The following is an 18,032-nucleotide window of genomic DNA, read 5'->3' as shown; positions in this document are numbered from 1 at the left end:
TAATAGTATATGAAACACAATAGTGTCTCACGTGTGTATTGTTTTCTCTTCTGGTTAGTATTGAACGGCCTGTTCGCCCCTGCTGGTAGATGCTGTAACTACACTTATAGGAACACAAAGCATCATATACAGTAACATATAACACTGTAATATTTCAATAGGCCTGTATTATATTTCAAGCTGCTATTAGAACAGCAGCTACAAATTAAAAATGATTGAAGATGATTAAGTTGCACATAGGCCTACAGCAATCATTTTAATGCACTCTTATATTTAAAAGGACAGGATGGATTTCTTCAAGTGATATGTGAGTGAAATTACTTTATCAGTATCTTGATGTGAGAAAAAAAGGCTAACCCCGCAGCCTAAAATGGTTGGCAGGTCTTGGTTTGTTTCCAGTCTGGTTAAGCTGGTGTTCAGTGTAAAAAAAAATTAATAAAAAAAAAAATAAAAAAAAATAATATATATTCAAAACCCCTCTAAAACCAGTCTGCTAAACCAGTTATGACCAGGATGGGCCTCATCTGATCTTCCACACTCCAGCAATCGTGTTCAGCTCCATCAGTTACATTGGGGTCAGTGAGTGTTTGTTGTTCAATGAGATTCTCAGCCACAAGATGGCGCCACAACAGTGTCTGTATTAGGAGAAACATCTGAACTGTTTATCTTTACTACCGACAACATAATAGTGAATAGCAGACACATCTTACATTACTGTAATTGTGCTTGGAGATGGGTCTGTGTTCCAGTGAGTCATTTTAAATGAATATGGAAAATATGTATAAAAAGTGGTCTGGTAGGGCAAAGGTAGGCATTTTGAAGAGGCTAGCATTAGCAAGCTAGCATTGAAAGCATTTCTTTTAATATACCAATATCATTATTATGGTGTTTATTGTGTTTGATTTTTGTTAATATTTACCTTGCATGCGTGGCCTCAAAAATTAAAAACTGAGAAAAAATTGTACAAAAACACATGATAAAATAATAGTGTTCAGCGAGTTTTTGCAATATTATATTCCTGCAATACCAGAGGCTGCAGTTTCAGGAGCAATTCTAGGACCCTAGTTTTTTTGTGTGTTGTAGTATTATGGCAAGCCGTTTTAACATTTAATCATTTAAACCGACTAGTCTGTTTTCATGCTACTAGTATTTATTTTTTAGATACTAGTATCTATTCCATTAAGTAGTAGTACTTATTCATTAACTACTAGTGCTTATTCTTTAGGTAGGCTACTAGTGCCTATTCTTTAGATACTAGTGCTTATTCTTTAGGTACTAGTACTTATTCAATAGATACTACTTATTGATTAGCCTAGATACTAGTACTTATTCAATAGATACTACTTATTGATTAGATACTAGTACTTATTCAATAGATACTACTTATTGATTATATACTAGTTCTTATTTATTAGATACTAGTACTTATTCCAATAGTGACTAGTTCTTATTTATTAGTACTTATTCATTAGTTACTAGTTCTTATTCATTAGATAATAGTACATATTCATTAGTTACTAATACTTATTATTAGATAATAGTACTTATTCATTAGATACTAGTAACTATTAAATAGATACTAGTACTTATTCATTAGATACTAGTACTTATTTCAAGAGTGACTAGTAACTATTCTTTTGTTACTAGTAACAAATTTTAAATTTTTGCCATTGACTTCTATGGAGATCTGTCATTCAGATATCAACTATTCAGTTCTGACTTATGTATTCTAACTGTGACTAGTACATATATATTATATACTAGTTATTTATTAGGTACTAGTGCTTATTTTTTAGATACTAGTGCCTATTATTAGATACTAGTACTTATTCATTAGATACTCGTACTTATTCATTAGATACCTATTAATTAGATACTAGTACTTATTAATTAGCTCCTCTATATAGTCCCCTCCAAAAGTATTGGAACAGTGAGGCCAATTCTTTTCTTTTTCCTGTAGACTGAAAATATAGGGGTTTGACATCAAAAGATGAATATGAGACAAGAGATCAACATTTCATCTTTTTTTCCCCAGGTATTTACATCTGGATCTGATACACAACTTAGAAGATATAACTTTTTTGTTTGAACCCACCCATTGCTCATCTGACCAAAAGTATTGGAACAGATTAACTTAAGATATATTGAAGTGAATAAGACTTAATATTTAGTTGCAAATCCTTTGCTTGCAATAACTGCATCAAGCCTGTGGCTGTGACCCATTGACATAACCAAACTTTTGCATTATTCTTTTGTAATGCTTTCCTACGCTTTCACCGCAGCCTCTTTCAGTTGTTGTTTGTTTTGGGGGGCTGCTCCCTTCAGTCTCTTTTTAAGCAGGTAAAATGCATGCTCTATATAGGGTTTAAGTCTGGAGATTGACTTGGCCAGTCTAAAACCTTCCACTTCTTGCCCCTGATGAACTCCTTTGTTGTTTTGGCATTGGGTCATGTTTTGGGTCATTGTCTTGCTGCATGATCTCCCAATCAGTTTGGTTGCATCTTTCTGTAAATTGGCAGACAAAATGTTTCTGTACACCAGGCCCGGCGTCAAGGGGGGGGCTTAGCCCCCCCTAAGATGATCTCAAGCCCCCCTTGCGGTGATCTGAATGATGATTATGTGACTGAGCGTTCGTGCAGGGTTCGCCTAAACACTTTATGAATAAGATAACAATAAACGAGAACTGTCTGAACTGTTCTTTACTTTAGGCTATTAAACGTCTTCTCACACACATGTGAGAGGAAAACCCGAAGACCTTGACACCCCAAGTACGCAATGCATGACCTTAATTGCCTACACAAGCCCCGAGGGGAAAATGCATTGCACACACACATAGAACGAGCGCCAGCACATCCAGAATTAATGCATCATATACACAATCAAACATAAGTTATGTTACAATTATTATTATGAGGCTACTTTTATTATCAAATCAATATTACAATTAATTAGCCCCGCAATAATCTCATAGCGCATCACTGCATAACCGATCGCGATGAAGATGTTATATTAGTCCTCCTCATTTAAAAAACAACGTGCACTGTAAACAATTTCTAACCCTCCCAAATCAAAAATTTCAAGTGACCGATAACATCTAAATTTTTCAATTGGCCCAAGTGAAAATCTGTACATTTAATTTTATAATTTACAGAATTTCACTTGGGCCAATTGAAAAATGTAGATGTTATCGGTCACTTGAAATTTTTGATTTGGGAGGGTTAGAAATTTTTTACAGTGTGTTTAACACAAAATAATTCTCATTTTTTTCACCATGGGCCACAAGAGAAATATTAAGAAAATAAATTAAGGTTAGGCCTATATACGTTATCAGCACATGTTGAGTAGATTCAGCAGTTTCACTTTCTATAGTGAATAATTGAATGGGATTTGATAGTACTTCTCCACCGACATAACTCTCGCTCAAAGTGCCCCAGAATGTTTGAGGCTTGTCTCTGTACTGTTTGGCAAATTCCAGCCTGGCCTTCTTATTCTTCTTGCTAATGAGAGGTTTGCATCTTCTGGTGTAGCCTCTGTACTTTTGTTCATGAAGTCTTCTGCGAACAGTAGATTGTTATACCTTCACTCCTGCCCTCTGGAGGTTGTTGCTGATGTCACTAACAGTTGTTTTAGGATCTTTCTTTACAGCTCTCACAATGTTTCTGTTGTCAACTGCTGATGTTTTCCTTGGTCTACCCATTCGAGGTCTGTTACTTAGTACAGCTGTGGTTTCTTTCTTTCTCAGGACATTTCAAATGGTTGTACTATGGCCAATGTTTGTGCGATGGCTCTGATTGATTTTCCATCTTCTCTCAGCTTCACAATTGCTTGTTTTTCACCCAGACAGCTCTCTGGTTTTCATGATGGTTACACGTCTAATTAGAAATGCAGTCTGCACAGGCAAAAACAAAATCTGAAACTGAGCGCAGACATTCAGTGCTATTTATTGTTTGAATAATCAATGTAATAGGACACACCAAGGCAACAAAACACACCTGCCAGTCACATGTTCCAATACTTTTGGTCACATGAGAAATGGGTGGGTTCAAACAAAAGGTTATATCTTCTATGTTGTGTATTAGATCCAGATGTAAATACCTGGAAATAAAAGCTGAAATGTTGATCTCTTGTCTCATATTCATCTTTTGACGTCAAACCCAAATATTTTCAGTGTACAGAAAAAATTAAGGAATTGGCTTGACTGTTCCAATACTTTTGCAGGGGACTGTATATATATATATATATATATATATATATATATATATATATATAGGGGAGCGCGGGGCACAACCTAACGCGGGGTTAGTTGTAACACGCTTGTTTTAAATACTTCAGCACATGCTTGGATGACGAAACTTTGTGTATTTTCTAGTTGCCATATCAATACTATATAGAATTTTTTTTTTTTTTTTTTTTTTGGAAGATATCCATAGACATTTATCTTACTTAAATAAATTTTTCATCTCTATTTTTTGTGTTTATTTAAAATAAGACAAATCTGATATTATTTTAATCTCCAATATGTTATTTAACAGTGGAGATAGTTCTTTAATGCTTCGCTAACTAGCAGAAGACACTAGCAGGGTTTAAATCCCAGTTGTGCAGGCGAGGGCATGTTGTAACACTGCGTTACAATGAGCCCCTATTAGAAATATGCCATTATATTCTGTACTTTTATTAATTTTATTGAGAAAATGTGAGAAAAAGGTGAATAAAGACTGAGAGTCAATGTTCAGAAATTACTAATTATTTATTTGTTTTGAACTATGTTGTGTACAATGTACCCCACCTATGGGGCATGTTGTCACATTTCACTTCCATTCTTTCGGGGTATATCCAGAAAAAAGTATATACTGAATTAATAAAACAAAAACACATAATTGTACTAGATATGTGGGAAATTAATGTGGGAAAAAATAAATACTCTGAACCATAAGTAGATTTACACAAATTGAGAAAGTCAAAAAGCTTTACTTTGTGCCTCGCTCTCCCCTATATATGTAGAGAGATTAGAGAGAGAGAGAGAGAGAGAGAGAGAGAGAGAGAGAGAGAGAGAGAGAGAGAGAGAGAGAGAGAGAGATCACACAGCGAGAGCTGATCATCATGGGATATTTAACTGATTCTTATCAGTGGTTTATGACCAATATACATGTATGAATCATTTTTAAACTTCAGATTCATTAATTTTAACTCAGTTAATGGTGTACAGTACGTCTCTCCTAAAGACCCTGCTGGAGCGCCAACTAGTGGCTGAAAGTGTATATTAAATATATTACATATTTTAAATATTTAACATTTCAATAATCTGTTAAAAATATGGTCACAGTCCCATCATCATATTTTTTTAATCAGATTCAATCTGATCATAATCACTAGAAGCTGCTGTGAAAACTGTCAGTATTTTATTCAGTGATCTGCAGTGTGTTTGATCAGGAAATATCAACAGACTTTATTATACAGCAGCTCAATTTCCCTCACTGAACTCCGATTAAATGTCTTTAATGTTTATCATTGATTCATGAAATGGTCTCCTCCCAGTGACAATGTGCTTTTAAAATACAAGTACATTCATTATACTTTTTAACAATTTGATGATTTTCACAATATGTATTTTCATAGCTCATGGTGTGTATTGTTTTCTCTTCTGGTTAGTACTGTATGGCCTGTTCTCCCCTGCTGGTAGATGTTGTAACTACACACATCTAATAACTCAAAGCATCTTCCTTCTTTGATGGCCATTCAAACATAAACGTGTAGTCTGATAAAATTACATATTTGCAAGCAACATATACTATTGCAAATATTTCAGTATATTATATTGTGACACATACATACATACATATTTATTGCTTTAGCTCCTCCTTGTGGCTGAATGGCAAACTACATCGTTTTAATTGCTCTCTCTTAAGGTGATGATACACAGGGCAACTTTTTGATCAATGTTACTGGGCAATCTTGCAGAGCAATTGTTGCTTTGGGCACTTTCCCATTGAAAATGGGCATTACATTTCTATCTGGATACTTTAGATGGGTCGTGGGCCCTGTGTCTCATCTGGTTGCCTGTTGACCGCAACATTGCCCAGCAACATTGCTCAAAAAGTAGCCCTGCGTATCATCACATTTACTGTGATACTTTAGGGCTTTCAAACCTGTTATTTGGCAACTTTGTGAATAATCACTTTGCTTATTTGAATGTTTGTATATAATATACGCTGCACTTACCCAATAAACGTGTTGAATCTGCCGATGCAATTATAACCATACAACAGACTTTTGCCTTAAAAAAAAGGGAAAAAACGTCTTGGTTACAAACGTAACCTCGGTTTCCTGAGATGGAGGGTCCATTCCCCTGGGAACACGCTGCCCCGGGAAAGCATGTCTCCTTCCTGGTTCAGTCTGCCCAGGACATGCACCGGTCTCAGCTGAGCGCAGGTTGTGTTGTGCCCATAAGAGGAGGTGTCTGGTTAGCTTGTACAGAGGCCTTGTCCTGAGTCCACCCTGATGGTTTATGTAGGACACCACCGCCATATTGTCTGACCGGACTAAGATGTGCTGTAGGTCTAGTAGGAAGGGTTTGAGGGCCAGAAAAAACGTCATCTACAGGCAGTAAAGGGATAAAAACTTCTTAAAAGTGCGTGGTGCCAGAGACAGTCCGAATGGTTGGACCGTGTACTGGTAGGCCATCCCTTTGAACACGAATCTCAAAAATGGTCTGTGATGGGGGGTTATTTGGATATGAAAGTATGCATGTGTTTTAATTGGTGTTGGTTTGTTAATTGGTTCTGTTCTCCTCCATTCCCGCCTGTTTGTTTCCATGGTTACAGATTCATTTGAGTTTCAGTTCAGGTGTGTCTAGTCAATTATCTCATTAGATTCTTTGTTTGTCCTGTGTATTTAAAGGACTAATTAACCTAAAAATGAAAAAAAAAGAAAAAAAAAAAACGGTCATGAATTACTCACCCTCATGTTGTTCCAAACCCTAAATGACTTTCGTTCATCTTCAGAACACAAAGACATGATTTGTATCTTCCTCTGCGCTGGGTATTAGTTTTGAGCCGGTTTTCACGTGTATGAATGATTCTGAAGACATTGTTTTATGCCTAATCCTGATTTCAAGGTTGGAATTACGGCCAGTGACAGAAGAAAATGCAAACACGAGCCAGATGTTTTCGGCTACATTTGGGGGTTTTACCACATCGAAACAGCAACAAAATTACAGATATTGAGAAAAATGTATTTATTTATGAACTTGCGTTCATGTAAAGATCTTTGACATTCAATGGAGTGATCATATTTATCCACTTCTTTGCAGACTGTTAAGGTACATTTTAAATAAAAAATAAAATACATTAATGTTATATTTTTAAATAAAATTTGACATTTGGCTGCTTTTGTTATATAGGATATGTATTAAAGCTTATACAAATACATAATTTGGAAAAAAAAAATCATCAAATTTGGTAATAGTAGGCATTTTTTGCAAATTAACAGAATTTAATTTAAGGTAATAAATGAAATCAACTTTGCTATAAAAAAAAAAGGGAATCCTTTCTTTGAAGGATTTTTGTGAGTTAATGAATGTGGTATTTGGTCAAGGTCAAACATTATAATATTAATTAATATTAATGTATTTTTTCACTGCTCTCTCACTGTGACATTTTAGTGTAAAATGCCCAAAAAGTTCTAGGCCTACTTTATACCTCCTTTTGTACAATATTAAATAAACATGCTTTAATATCCTTTAAATTCTTCCGCCTCATTCTTGACCTTTGCAGACATCATAAATACAGCTCTACTCTTTGTTTATTTGATATTTACTTAATTCTGTTAATTATTGTCTTGAAATATAAATACATGAAAAACAAAAACTGATTCAGATTATGTGTCTTTATGTAGCTTTTACATGAGCATCAAAAAAGACTATAATATAACAATTGAGAAAAGCAGATCTATAAGAATATCCCCTGACAAAAACATCCACTGCTTTTTGCAAAATCACTTCATATTGCTTCTGGATTCTGCATTTATTTACATTATTTATCAGAAACTTAAAATAAATACTAGAGAAACTACAAGACCATTAAGAAAAATGAAGAATGAATTGGTGTAATATTCAGTGAATTCATATTCAAACTTTAAAAATGTCTTTTAAAAGGTGACAAACATTAATCTCATCATGGCTGCGGGTGTTTCTGTTGAAAATACTCTGTAAAACAGTTCTAGGAAGATGTTGACCACTGAAGAGGGAAATAACAACGAGTGTGAAGTTGAAAAGAAGAAAAAAATCTGACCACAATCGCATCACGGTCGCAGAAAATAAATGTGTGAACTTTAGTCCCTTCAGTTTATTTTCCACTCTGCTCTTAGCTTGATCTTTATCTCTCATCATGACTATTTTAACACATCAGCATTCATCTCTGTTGAACCCTGTGATCCACAGATGTTTGGCCTGATCAAGTGTCTCCATAGTCTTTTTATCAGCTGTTCCTGAATCAGTTGTGTCTTTGGGTTTAGATCTGTGCACAAAAACCACACTGAACTAAACCACAGGCATCAGCTTCATCAGTCAACCGACTCGACACAGTAAAACAGAGTTCAATACAGCATTCTGAACGATTTACATCAACAAAACATGCGTTTCTGTGCAAATATAAAAGCAAGTGATCGACTGAGAGCAGATGAGAGGGAAGAACTATAAGTGTAGAGACACTTTAACCGTAAACGCTGCGGTTTAATGCGCTTCTGATAAAACAAACATTAATAAACAGCGTCACGTGAATCTGAAGCTGTCAGGAGCTAAAAGTGTGAAAGAGCTGCAGTTACTTCTGCTTTTCTGCATGTGAACGTGTGTGTGAGAGAGATGAAGTGTGAAAACTAGAGCAGAAACTGACCAGTGCAGTGGAAACTGTGTTTTTAATACTGAACATTTACATTCAGATCTGATTAATATATCATAGTCATATTAAGTTGATAAATAACATTTTTAAAGAATAAAGAACATAGCTGTGTTTACTGTGATCCTGGATGTCACTGTGAATGATTCAGACTAAAGGTCAAAAGGTCAAAGATCTCACAGAGAGCTGATCATCATGGGACTTTTCATATTTATCAGCAGTTTATGGCCAATATACATAAAACAGAATCATTTTTAAACTTCAGATTCAGTCATTTTAACTCAGTGTAATGGTGTACAGACAGTACGTCTCTCCTAAAGACCCTGCTGGAGCGCCAACTAGTGGCTGAACATGGAAAACTGTCAGTATATTATTCAGTGATCTGCATGTTTGATCAGGACATATCAAAAGACTTTATTTTCCTCACTGAACTCTGATTAAATGTCTTTGATATTTATCATAGTGAAGGTGATTGCAATCCTCTTTGTTTCCAGATATGGATTCATTAAACGGTCTCCTCACAGTTACAATGTGCTTTTAAAATACAATGACATTCATAACACATTTTTTTTTAAATGAGAATTTTAGTAGTATATGAAACACAATAGTGGCTCACGTGTGTATTGTTTTCTCTTCTGGTTAGTATTGAACGGCCTGTTCGCCCCTGCTGGTAGATGTTGTAACTACAGTTATAAGCATCTTCCTTCTTTGAAGGCAGTTCAGACATATGTGTGTAGTCTAGTAAAATAAAAGTATTTTCTAGCAACATATAAAACTGTAAATATTTCAATAGACCTGTATTATATTTCAAGCTACTATTAGAACAGCAGCTACAAAATTAAAAATGATTGAAGATGATTAAGTTGCAAATAGGCCTACAGCAATCATTTTAATGCACTCTTATAACACATATATGTAAAAGGACAGGATGGATTTCTTCAAGTGATATGTGAGTGAAATTACTTTTAACAGTATCTTGCTGTGGACAAAAACACACACAAAACAAAAAGCTAAACCCAGCCTAAGATGTTTGGCAGGTCTTGGTTTGTTTCCAGTCTGGCTAAGCTGGCGTTCAGCTGATTGCAAAAAATAAATAAAAATTGTTCAAACCCTTTCTAAAACCCAGTCTGCTAAACCAGTTATGACCAGGATGGGCCTCATCTGATCCTTCACACTCCAGCAATCGTGTTCAGCTCCATCAGTTACACTGGGGTCAGTGAGTGTTTGTTGTTCAATGAGATTCTGACAGCCACAAGATGGCGCCACAACAGTGTCTGTATTAGGAGAAACATCTGAACTGTTTGTCTTTACTGACAACAACATAATAGTTAATAGCAGACACATCTTACATTACTGTAATTGTGCTTGGAGACTGGTCTGTGTTCCAGTGAGTCATTTGGAAGTTTTTTAATTAATATAGAAAATATGTAGGCCTATATAAAGTGGTCTGGTAAAAGGTATAAGGTAGGCACTTTTGGAGAGGCTAGCAATAGCAAGCTAGCTTTGAAAGCATATCTTCTAAAAGACCAATATCATTATTATGGTGTTTATTGTGTTTGATTTTTGTTAATATTTACCTTGCATGCATGGCCTCAACATTTTTTGTTTTTTTTTCAACACCACCACCTACACAAACAAATGCAAAGAATAGACTCATGGAAATTATCTTTTTTATTATTATGTCTCCACCTTACTTTTAAGGTAAAAGAGGGCATGACCATTTTAAACTCGAATGTGCAAGTCTTTCAGTGTCAGATCAATACCAGTTATTATTTATCTGTGCAAAAACAGTTCATTGTGCTGCTGGTAGGTCAGGCTGTTAAACCTGTGACCTTTGACCCCTCACATGCAACATAATATTACACTGTTCCGACTAGAGCTTTTCATGCTAGATGAGTCAAAATGTTTTGGTCTGTTTCCCAAGAGGAAGATTTTCCTAGTATCTTTTCTTAAAGATGGAACTTCAAATTAAATGTAAGTGTTCATACTTAGGATGGATTAATTGGTTACAGTGATTAAGAGGATACTTTATAATAAAATTATAATTAAAGGATACATAAAAGGATTATAAAAGGATAATTAAAGTCAATTAGAGGATAATTTAGTTTTTACTGTGTTTGGTCAGATTATGGTTTGAAGTACAAACTCTCTCTGTGTAATTCTCCAGATTTCTGCTGTATCTGTGGTCAGATTCAGTCTGGTCTCTGATATATATACATATATATATATATATATATATATATATATATATATATATATATATATATATATATATATATATATATATATATATATATAATGTTTGTCTGTCTTGTCTGAATCATGTCTGCCCTCTAGTGTGCAATACTGATACAGCGGTTCAGTTTTTTATATATATGACAGATAACAGAAATATCTTATAGACCAGTGGTATAATATCAATATCTTAAATGACCATTTATTCATTCAACAAAGCATTTTATCCAAATGACATACAATAAAGAATAATACAAACAGAAGTAAATTTTACTTACAAAGCACAACACAATATGATATTATATCACAATACTGTAAGTACTAAAGTTGAGTCAGTGCAAACAAACAAAAAAACTATTCCAATACTATAGCACTAATGGTGCAATTCAAAGTTCAGATAACATCATCCAATCCAACAATAGGCAGATGCTTATATAACAATAAAAAAAGTTGTGCTACATTTATGAAAACTCGGATGATTTCAAAAACATAAAATGTTCCACTGTAATGTACTCATGTAAAACACTGCCATATTCCATAATTATTTACATATGATGGCTTTCATTCACTTGTACTTTATTTACTCCTTCACAACTTATTTTTCTGTGACTGTCTATCTATGGGATAGTTCACACAAAAAATTAACATTCAGTGATTTACTCACTCTGATGTTGCTCTAAAGCCATATTACATTTATAGGCTAATGTTTTTTCATGTGAAAAAATGTATTCATGTATTAAAATAGCTTGAATGTAATAGGTTGGTTTCACGTGACGTCACGCTGCTGCATCGCGAGAGCGCGAAATTCAGATGGAGGGCAGGAAGTGAAATAGCTGAGGAGCTGCCGTCTGAAAAATGCCAATGTGTTTTGTGTAGTTTACGGCAGCTCCAATCGTTCTAATCGAGAAAAGGGAAAGGGTTTTTATAGAGTATCGAAAGATTGTCACTCATAAAGGTGAGAAATGTAAAAAGCTCACAGAACAACGCCGTAAAAAGTGGATTTTTAACGTACGTCTGCGGTCGGGAGGAGCAGAGTCTGTAACGTTAATGCCCGTGTCTGCAGCGACCACTTCGTCGGAGGTATGTTAGCTAGCCAACGTGTTTTTGTGTCTGTGTTTATATAGCATTAGGTTGTCGTTAAATGCTCATTTACTTAGATATGATTATTAAGTTACCGGTAGTCTAATATGGAGTTCATTGGGGCTTTTTAGGCTGCTCTAACGCTTTGGGTTACTGCTACATTGAGTCGCGCTCAATTATGGGCAAAACAAGCGAATATAAGATAAGATGACAAATAGGTAAATAACAGCAGCAGGATTGCACTGTCTGTGTGCTCTCGTGCATCAATCGGAGTGTCTGGTAACGTTAGATGTAAACAGTGAGAGATCTTGTGTCAGGTGCGACGCTATAGCCTGTGAGGCGGGAGCCACGAGATGCGCTCCATTACGGGCAAAACAAGCGAATAAAATATGTTTACTAAATTCTTGTATCTATTTCTTCAAACTGGTTCTAAATTCGTACAATACGGACTCTCCGCAACGGTTTCCTCCATAGACATTTTCTCCATGTTTACTTCCTGCCCTCCATCTGAAACCGCCCCGCCTTCACGTTTCATCATAATCACGTGACTGAAACCCAGCTATTACACCCTTGCTTCATTTAGTATATGCAGAGTCATGAATATGCAAATTAGCCCCGCCTCCACGCACTCGCACCAGCTCAAATTGCTGCTGCTGGTAGTTTAGTTTGTGACGTTAGAAAAAACTGTGATATCAAACCGCATTTTTGAGACTGTCTTTTTACACTTATGAATTTACACATGGTTTGTCTTTAAGCATTTTAAAAACACCCCATAGACATATAAACAACATTAAAAGCTGGTTTTCACCACAAGGGGGTCTTTAAAAAAAAAACATGCCATACAATAATCTCATGCGTCGTGTTGCATATATTCCAAATGTTCTGAAGGCTTTGAGAAGAAAGAAACTATTTTTCCTTGATGTAAAACTGACATGTGCCTAAGATATTATATAATGCAAGAGCATTTCCACTTACAATCCAACACGTTCTCACTCCCAACTCACGTATTGGCACCCTCCTCGTCACTTTTACCAACAGCACATGGGTCATTTCTCACTTTCAATGGACAGATTCTAAAGGCTGATAAAAAAGACGGAGCTCAGTTGTTGATGATGTCAGAGTGATTGACACTGGTTGTGTGTGTGTGTGTGTTATCTCATCAAACTGAACTCGTCCCCTGATGTACTCCATCAGGAATCTGTGTTATCACTATACTTGCTGATTCATTCAGTCCGTTTCCAGTGGAATCTGAAAAACAGACAATTAGAGAAATTAAAAAGAGAGATCTTAGACGTCAGAAGAAATGTTAACACTTTTCCATTAAATAACCAATTACCAGGTTCAGTCTTATTTGGGTACTTTTCATGTTCATTTGTAAGAAAAGAACATATATTACATTTGTGAACTCAGTCACATACCCTCCAGAACATGCAAACTTAAAGACCCCCTGTAGTCAATAATTGTATCCCTCAAAACTCATCTTTGATCATCAAAATGACATCTTTAAATGTTTTTTCCTTGAAAAAAATTCTTCATGCCTTAAAATAGCTTGAATGTAACTCTACACCCTTGCCCCATTTAGTATATGCCGCCCATGAATATGCAAATGAGCCCCGCCTCCACTCACTCACACCATCCTCTCGTTGACGTGACCCAGGTAGTTTCTGACATCAGAAACACCAGCGATTTCAAACTGCGTTTACCTTCTAAATATCAGCATCCTTAGAAACCCTTTGAACAACTTTAGTGGAGAAAGGTATAGTTCATCATAACATCATAATATACATCATGCACCAGCTAGACAGCTAAATCTATCCGATTTTTCATATTAACAGAAAAATATACCAGGATAACCTGACTTCTCTTGAGACTCCCCTGCTAGTTCACTGTTAATGATTTGCTAAACCCCGTCGGCACGTTGACGTGATTGGTTACAAGGTAGTTTGTAACGTCAGAAACACCAGCGATTTCAAACATGTTTTTGGTTCACCGCAGTTTTAAGAAGAAAATACTCAGCAATGGTGTTGACTTATGAATTTGAACATGGTATACATATAAACATAATTAAAAGCTTGATTATCACCACAGGGGGACTTTAAAGTTAAATAGATTCAGCGCACAAAACAGATTCTCACCTGCTTTGGTTCGTTTCCAGGAGCTTTTCCATCTTATCCTGTTTTAACAGCAATCACAGACTTATTAGATAATGCACAGTAAATTCTTTAGACATTATGGTCACATCAAAAACTAGAAAAAAACATGCTTTGTATGTGTGGCAAGTGGCAAATTCTTTCAATTTACTGGAATTAGAGAAAGGCGTTAGTCGTGTACTTGATCTACTTAATTACCGCTCGTCTCCTCGCTCGCTCTCTCATTGCAGACTTTACTTTATCTTGCCTCCCTTGCCGCAGTATGAAATCAGTCCAAACCCATAAGACATTTAATGGTCTCTGAATCATAATATTCTCTCAGAATTTTTTTCCATCCATTGAAATTCTACTTTGACTTTCATTATTTAGAAAAGCATTCAACCCTAGTAAACTAAATATGAACCTTCTTTCATGTTCCTCAAAAGATAAAGCCATACATCGACATGAGGGAGAGCATATTATGTATTATTTTGCAATGAAACAACTGAAGCCACTTTTTAACCAAGGATCAGGGTATCATATTGGAAGAATTGATTTACTCACCACTGACAGTAACACTGAATTCACAGCAAATGTTCTTTCCACTGCAGATGTTTAGTTGATAAACTCCAGTGTCGCTGGTTCTGGTGTCTTTGATGGTGAGAGATCCAGTTTGATGGTGCAGCTCCAGTCTGCCTCTGAATCTCACATCAGCACCGTATGAAGTCTTACTGATGTCTCCATTCATTCCAGTTGTGAGAATTTTATCTTCAAATCTCCACTCCACTTTCTCATCTCTTTCTATGTTCAAATCAGTGATTAAAACTAAACATTCTCCCGCCATCACTGACACTGTCTTGGGACCGGACTCACCTGGAGAACAAACAGAGAAAGTTACTCAGATTAAACTGATATTACACTGTCAGTAACCGATGCAACTGAGGTCTCATGTCTACATTTACTGTAGTATTAATGCATCTTTATACATATTAAATGTGATGTTATAAAGGCATCATGGGATTTCTAAAATTATATTGGCTTAATTAGTCCTTAATTAGTCCAAATTGGACCCCAATTTGAAAATATGTTCCTTCAATTTTGGATAAAAAAATAGACACACCTTGGAGGTCAAGAGGAGTGTCGGAATTGGGTCACTTATTTGACGACGGCCAAATAAGATCATTTCAGGAGCTAAGACAGGAATTTAGTCTCCCCAGTAAAGATTTTTATAAATTCCTTCAAATTCGACATTTTTTGGAGTTACAGTTAAAAGAAGGTAATATACAATTTGATCTTACTGAAATAGAAAAACTGCTTTTGTCTTCATGTACACTTAAAAAAAAGATCTCTGAATTATATACATTGCTGTCAAATATTGGTCTTTCAACCTTTGACTCTTTAAGGGTGATATGGGAAAAGGACTTGGGGTCTATTTTTAGTGATGAGGAGTGGCTATCTGTCTGCTCAAATATCTATCCCAAAAGTACTTCAATTTCGGTTCATGAACAAAATTATAAATGTATTCACAGGATTTATCTAACCCCAGTTCGCCTCCACAGAATATTTCCCAATTGTTCTCAGCTATGTTTTAAATGTAAGGTAGACATTGGCACAGTGATGCATGTATTTTGGGACTGCGACAAAATCAAAATGTACTGGAAAGAGATCCACAAAATTACTCAAAAAATAATTGGAAAGACTTTTGTTTTGTCACCAAAAGTATATCTTCTGAATTGTACAGTGGAACTGTGTCTTGATCGTGATAAAGAATGTGTATTGAATTTTTGTATATATTTAGCCAAAAAATGTATACTATTATTATGGTCAACTGCTCAGATACCTTCAATCAATATGTGGCTGAGTCAGGCGGCAACACTTTTACCACTGGAAAAACTAACTTATGATTTACATCAAAGATCCGAGGTGTTCTGGCGCATTTGGTCCTCCCTCTGGAACTTTCTTGAGGGTACTCAGTGACTATGTCTTTCTAAATTTGGTTTATAATTTCCTTTTATTTATGTCTTTGTTTCTAAGCATTTGTATGCATTTGAATGTCTTACAAAAATTGCTGTACTTGTTGTTATGAGATACCAGTACCACTGTTGTTTTATTAAAAAATGTAATACAAAAAATTAAAAAAAAAAATTAAAAAAAAAAAAAATAGAGACACCAATAATGGAATTCGAAATAAATTTTTTTTTGGTTATAACTAGAGCTATAACTAACAATTATTTTGATAACCGATTCATTTTTTGATTTTGATAACCAGTTGATTATTTCTACGATTAAACGGGTAAAAATTTTGATTTACTTTCTTTATTTTAATTAAAAATATGTTATTCCACACCCTCCCCAAGGTTGTCCTGTAAACAATGTGCAAATCGTATGCTCTGATAACAAATACAGTGACTCGCTAGCTGTCAGGACGAAACTTTATGCAAAATGGAAATGCTTTTTGCATTAAACAACACACAAATCTGCCAAAATTCCTGATGGGAAAATACTGCATTATTAGCGAAGACCTCATCTATATTAGCAAATGAAACGGAAAGACTCACAACACTTGAAAACTCTGAAGTTCCTGTACGAGGTCCTCTTGCTGCTGATGATCTGTAGATTATAAGGTCCAGATATGATGTTACTGATGGTCAGAGATCCAGTGTTCTTGTTCAGCCTCAGTTTGTCTCTGAATCTCTCGTCTGCATCAGCATATGTCGTCTCTCTGGTCTCTCCGATCAGTTGAGCGATGAGATTGTCTTGATCTCCAAACATCCACAGGATCAGATCATCTCTCTGTACTTCAGTATCAGGGTTTAGAGTCACATTCTTTTCCTCCTTCCCTAAAATCATCCTCACTTCAAAAATTGCAACAAAAGATCATTCAGATGCCAATTTATCAGTTTGACAAGGACATTTTTTCTTCATCTTCAGCTTCATATTACACAGAAACTTCATATTACTGTTTCAGTTTGCTGAATCATGCAACATTTAGCTTTATTTAATCAGTCTGGATCTAAATGAAAGCTGTAGGAAATAGAAAACAGAACATTTCAATATATACTTAGATATATAGATTTTTAATCTTCTTCAATCAGATTTCTAACAACTGAAATGATCTAAAGACTGTAGTCTGTACATTAAAGGGCTTGTTCACCCCAAAATCAATATTTTGTCATTTAATCACCCTCATATCATTCATCATCAAAACACAATGAAGATATTTTGGAAACCATTTACAATAAGGTTACATCTGTTAACTTTACTTAATATAAGAACTAACATGAACTAACAATGAGCAATTCATATGTTACAGAATGTATTAAGCTTTGTTAATATTAGTTAATAAATATTGTGATTAATTTTTCATGGTTCACAGTGCATTAAATAATGTTAACAAATACAACTTTTGATTTTAATAATGTTTTAGTAAATGTTGAAATGAACATTAAATAAGATTAATATTAATAAATGCTTTAGATTTTATGTATTTGTATGGGATTGTTTTATGTTATGTGTTTGTACGCTGCAACCAATTGGCCTTCAGGAAATTAATAAAGATGAACTGAACTGCTGTAGAAATATTGTTCATTCTTAGTTCATGTTAACTTAAGTGGTTAACTTATGTTAACTAATGTAATCTTATTGTAAAGTGTTACTGATATTTTTAATTTTCTCTCTTCATTTCGTATCCATCCAT

The 18,032-nt window shown here is 35.0% G+C and overlaps 2 protein-coding genes across 2 annotated transcripts in view; both read right to left on the bottom strand.

Annotated features, from left to right (window-relative positions):
• LOC307170517 (uncharacterized protein) overlaps positions 1-17,185 on the bottom strand; it is a gene marked incomplete at both ends in the record, with an annotated part of 22,323 nt that extends 5,138 nt beyond the window's left edge. Inside the window, 4 exons of the mRNA XM_079891637.1 lie at positions 6,316-6,594; positions 13,393-13,454; positions 14,900-15,208; positions 16,894-17,185. Of these exons, the coding sequence (XP_079747763.1) occupies positions 6,316-6,594; positions 13,393-13,454; positions 14,900-15,208; positions 16,894-17,185 (942 nt within the window). The remainder of the gene's footprint in view (positions 1-6,315; positions 6,595-13,392; positions 13,455-14,899; positions 15,209-16,893) is intronic.
• Positions 1-18,032, bottom strand: part of LOC307169806 (muscle M-line assembly protein unc-89) — a 536,691-nt gene that overhangs the window by 293,260 nt on the left and 225,399 nt on the right. The gene's annotated exons all lie outside the window — the stretch shown is intronic.

Source organism: Squalius cephalus, assembly GCF_949319135.1.
Source record: "Squalius cephalus genome assembly, chromosome: 13".
NCBI lineage: Eukaryota > Metazoa > Chordata > Actinopteri > Cypriniformes > Leuciscidae > Squalius > Squalius cephalus.
The sequence above is the reverse complement of the archived record's forward strand: the minus strand, read 5'-3'. Positions and strand labels throughout refer to the sequence as shown.